Source organism: Atta cephalotes (assembly GCF_000143395.1).
Source record: "Atta cephalotes unplaced genomic scaffold scaffold00034, whole genome shotgun sequence".
Lineage (NCBI taxonomy): Eukaryota > Metazoa > Arthropoda > Insecta > Hymenoptera > Formicidae > Atta > Atta cephalotes.
The window spans coordinates 64,747-69,426 of NW_012130098.1; the positions used below are offsets into that span (position 1 = coordinate 64,747).

The window sequence follows — 4,680 nt, forward strand, 5'->3', positions numbered from 1 at the left end:
GAGAGAGAGAGAGAGACAAGAAAGAGCGAAAGAAAAGGAACGAAGAAAACGTCGGAGGCGCGTTATGCCAAAGTGGATAAGGAGAAGAGTGCACGAGAGGGAAACGGAGAGGTATATAAGGCAGGGAGGAAAAGGAGGGGCACACGGCCATGGTGAAGAGATAGAGGGGACGAAGGGGTTGTCTGCGCCTTGTCTGCCGGGAATCAATCACGTATCAGTGATGCTCAACCAGTGGCCACCTGCGAGACACAATCGATAGGATCGCGATACCTGTTTACGATGGCTCATCGATGGTAAACGCTGTTATGTTACTTTGAACCATAGAATCATGACGGATCTGTGAACATTGAATTTTTGGTCCAAAGTCTGAGCGACAACGATGTTTCCGCAATGTTTCATGCACACATATACACACATACATACAAACATGCAACGAGATTCAAGAAAAAATTCTTGATATTCTGCGATGCCGGTGTGTGGCCGAATGAGAAATACATTTGCATCTAAAGTGGATGGATGCTTTTGCACGACGATTTATTTCCACGGCGGCAATACGATCCTCTGATTACCGTTCCAGAAATGACGCGCGAGTGGAGGGCGATTAAAGCTGCGTGCCCTAATCTCCATGCTATACTGGCGCGAAAGCGAAGGGAAGGTAATGTCGTCGTACTCGAGTACGCCCACGGCGACGTCGTACCTACGCCTCGCGCTACCGTCTTACCTGTCAGGGTAGGGTAATGTTAAATCGAGAGAACGCGAGTAGGAGCTACCGTCTTCCGCCTACCATCCTGAAGAGAATCACGACAGATCCATTTCGGCACGTCAATCGACTACATGAAGAATCCGACTAATACATATAATTCGTTTAAACCACGTACATGTGATTAAAAATGAAGAAGATAATTCAATGTATATATTTTTAAATAAGATTTTTTTTAAATAAGAATTTTCGGTATTTTAAAGAAGCGTGCATTTGTAATATTGTTTTTGTCTTCGACGATGTCTCGAAAGATCGAAGAAATAGAATCGAGGAGGCGTAATCGATCGAACCTTAATCTTTTTGCCCTGAGGTATCTTTTCGCGGGATTCGGGCGCAAGAACCGGTCAACGTCTCATCGGACGGAGACGCGCCGCGCCACACCATTATTCGTCGAACCCGGCGCAACGAGAAACGATTAAGGCAGAATCGTCGTCGAACAAAGCCAGAGCCCGCGAGAGAGGTCGAGCCAAAAGTGTCGAGGGCCGAGATGCGCCCAAGAGAAGATACAATGGCCGGATGCGCCGGTTCACAATGACGGAAAATAATTAAAGCGGGCAGGGAGAGGGCCCGTTCAAAGACGCCGACGCGGGGGTCTCGACCGATCAAATCGATCGCCTATGCGCTGTATCCGAGCGAACCTACGCGTACACTCGTCGCCGTGACGAATCTACGCCGTCTTACACGTGTATCTAACGTTGCGCGCGCGCATGTTACTTCCGACACGAATTTGTGTATGCGCATCATGGTGGATTGATTTCGTATATGTCTGTATTGGCGACAAAGAACGGGACATTGGAATCCGGAAAAGAAGTCTGAAAGCGCGGCAACCAGAATGAATGGTCTGACACGAAAGAGCGAGCAAGCCTGCATTGTTGTAATACTTGCGGTAAACGACAAGTTGCCTTGGAATGCTTCGTGACATAATTTTAAAACAAGTATAAAGAGAAACTTTATGATAGATTGAAAATTCGTCTCGGCCAAATCACGTTTTTTGTGCTGAATTTATTTTAAAATTAAATTATTTTAAAACAAAATGTTTTATATGTTTTATATGTATACACACACACATTTATTACTTATTTTTTACTTATTACTATTTATTTATTACTATTTATTACTTATTTTTTTACATGTTTTATTTTTCATTAATATACTTGTTCCTTTTGATTATCTAAAAATCGTCAAAGTGAAATAAAAAGCGAAGAAATTGATGAATAACGAAATATAAAGAGCAATTTTTCCTTCTTATCGTATTTTTTTTAATACTCGTTTGCATATATTCGCTTTAGCTTAATACTCATATATTATGCAAACGCGAGAGCCCAATGCAAGCTCCCTCTGTATCTTTTTAACGGCGTGACTCACTGTGAGAAATCGATAAACGATTCGTCTCGGGTGTTCGACTCGACCGGCTACCGTCGGATTCACGCACGGTAGCTGACGAGACGATCGGACCCCCGCTTAGACATGTACTTTGAGTTTTGGGGCCCGCCGCGCTCGGTGTGAAGCCCCCCGCTGTAGAATGATACGCCAGGATAATTTCATTGGACTCTGACCACGCCGGGGTTCCGCCACCTGGGGGACGGAGATGGTCAGCGCGAATTTTCATCACGCCGTTCGAAAACGTGTGTCAACATCCACAAAATATACAATGCGTTACAAATAATCTTTAGTCTATCAATCAAATGTAAATGATCGTATTATTCTTTGTTGCAGTGGTTTATCAGAAACGGTTAAAAAAGGAACGGCGAGCGAGGAAACGGCTGCAGGAGCAGTTGGATCTGGAGATCAAGAGGCGCACACAATTGGAGGAGGCCCTCAAAGCCACGGGCGCGTCCTCGGAGCAAGTCAGAGCGATTACCGGTATGTGCGAATCGTCTTCTTTGTGAACAAGTTTTCACATCGGCAGATATATATCATCGAAATTGGAAATTGTCTAAGAAGATTATACTTGAGCTTGAAGAGAAATTATACTTATAAAACGTTTTGTTCTCGCGCTGAAAACTCTTTGCTAATATCTTGCTCTACAAAAAAAAAGTCTCGATTTTCATCGCGTAGATTAGACACGAGATCGCTGCAAATGGACGAGTTTTCTTAGGATTTCGCGAGCTCGTCGTCAGTCTCTCCGTTAAGAGCCCCGGGGCCAGCAGTGATCTCGGAATAAATTAATTAATACGCCGAGGCAGAGCAAACAGCCTGACACCCGGCAGAATATGATTCCTTACTTATCCCCTGCCGGCGGTGCAATCCCTCTCCGTCGTCGACTGGCTGATGGCAGCCTGTTCCCCTCCGCTCTCCCCCCTCCCCCCCCCCCCCTGTTGCCCTTCTTCCCCATCGTTCCAGCACCTTGACTAGGTACCGCGCGTCTCGCCCCATCCTCCGGCAAGTAGAAGTAGCAGCAACAAGCGGCACGCCACCCTTCTTCCTGTCACTACCAAAACTCAAACGCGAAACCCTTTAAGTGAAATCTCTTATTCCGATATAATGTTTCGTCCTAGCTCCTTCACCTCTTGTCTCCCCGCCGTTTTCTGTTCCACCTCATCGTTTTCGCGTTACCTCCGCTACCGTTGCCTCCGTCGCCGTCGCCGCCACCGTTGCCACCGCTGCTGCTGTTGCTGCTGCCGTCACTGGTACCGCTGATTAATCCTGTCAAATCCAGAGAGTCGCGATACTAATTTCAAATCAAATGGCACGTCACTCCGCCACTTGAGTGTCGGAGTGAGTCGTGAGATGATCATGGTCTTATGGGTTACTTAGAAATTTCGCTTTCCTGCTGACGCTCAAATTTTTCCATCTGTCCCGCTCGCACGTCAATGCGTCGAGAAAAGATTTAGAGACGGAGACGAATTTTTTTTTCTTTTAACATCGCGATAATCGGGCAATTGCTATCTTTCTATGACGCAGAAAACGTAACGGCGGAGGCGCGCACGAGTTCGGAGCCGCCGGAGGCTAGCCCGGTACATTCTCAGTCGCAGCAGCAGTCGTCGCAACAACAACCGCCGCAGCAACCCCTTCAGCAGCAACAGGCAGCGGCCCAGCAGTACCGAGAGGCGCAAGTACCGCGTCCTTCCCAGCAACCGTCGACACCAGAGAAGCCCGCATGGGGATACGGACTGGATCTCATCGGTAGCCAGGCATCGGCCTTCTGGCAAAACTACCAAGGTCAGTTCTTCCAACGACACGCTACTTCACCCTCGTCGTACCCTGTTACGTTCGGTTTCATCGTTGATTTACAGTTCCCACGGTATTCCCACGGAACCGCGCGCAGAAAAATAAACAGGGAATACTTAAGCACTCATCGTTAACGGAGGATCGCGATAGCCATGTCGTTCCCGCCTCCGCTTCTTCCTCCTTCTCGATATATCTCGAAACATCCCGGCCGTGTCCCAATATGTGTTCCCTTCGAGTTTTGCTATGTTGTATTACAATTACCTCGGCGAGATTCTGAAAGAAATTCGAAAACGTCAAAGAGCTGTCTGACGAGAAAGAATAAAGCGGTTCCAAGGAAACTAGTCTACTACATCATAAAGTTTACAGTAATTCGAGAAAGTAGTAGTCGCGTGTTAGAAACTTGAGGTCAAGGGAGTACGGAAAGGGGAAAGGACGATTCGAGGATACAGGCCCAGAGCCAGCGGCAGGATCCGTTAATTCGGATAATCGCATTCCCGTATTAGGATCCACTCAATTTTTCTGATCTTCCGGCCGAGTGCTTTCGATCCTCGATTACCCTGACAAAAAAAAGAGAGAGAAAGAAGAAAAGAGAGGAGATTGACCCCGAGGGCTAGAGAGACGGTGGAGCGGACTGGTGGTAGTATGTCGTGGTGGTATCGTGCAAAGTAAATTATTCGAAAGATCTCGAGCGAGAACAATCACGCCGCCGGCAATAACAACCCCGTGCACGAAGAGGGTAGGAGGAGAGA

The 4,680-nt window shown here is 47.2% G+C and overlaps 1 protein-coding gene across 1 annotated transcript in view; it reads left to right on the forward strand.

Moving 5' to 3' along the window:
• The window catches only part of LOC105621553 (dachshund homolog 2-like), a gene marked incomplete at its 5' end in the record, with an annotated part of 76,876 nt that overhangs the window by 63,638 nt on the left and 8,558 nt on the right, over window positions 1–4,680 (forward strand). Inside the window, 2 exons of the mRNA XM_012203025.1 lie at window positions 2,477–2,623; window positions 3,665–3,922. Of these exons, the coding sequence (XP_012058415.1) occupies window positions 2,477–2,623; window positions 3,665–3,922 (405 nt within the window). The remainder of the gene's footprint in view (window positions 1–2,476; window positions 2,624–3,664; window positions 3,923–4,680) is intronic.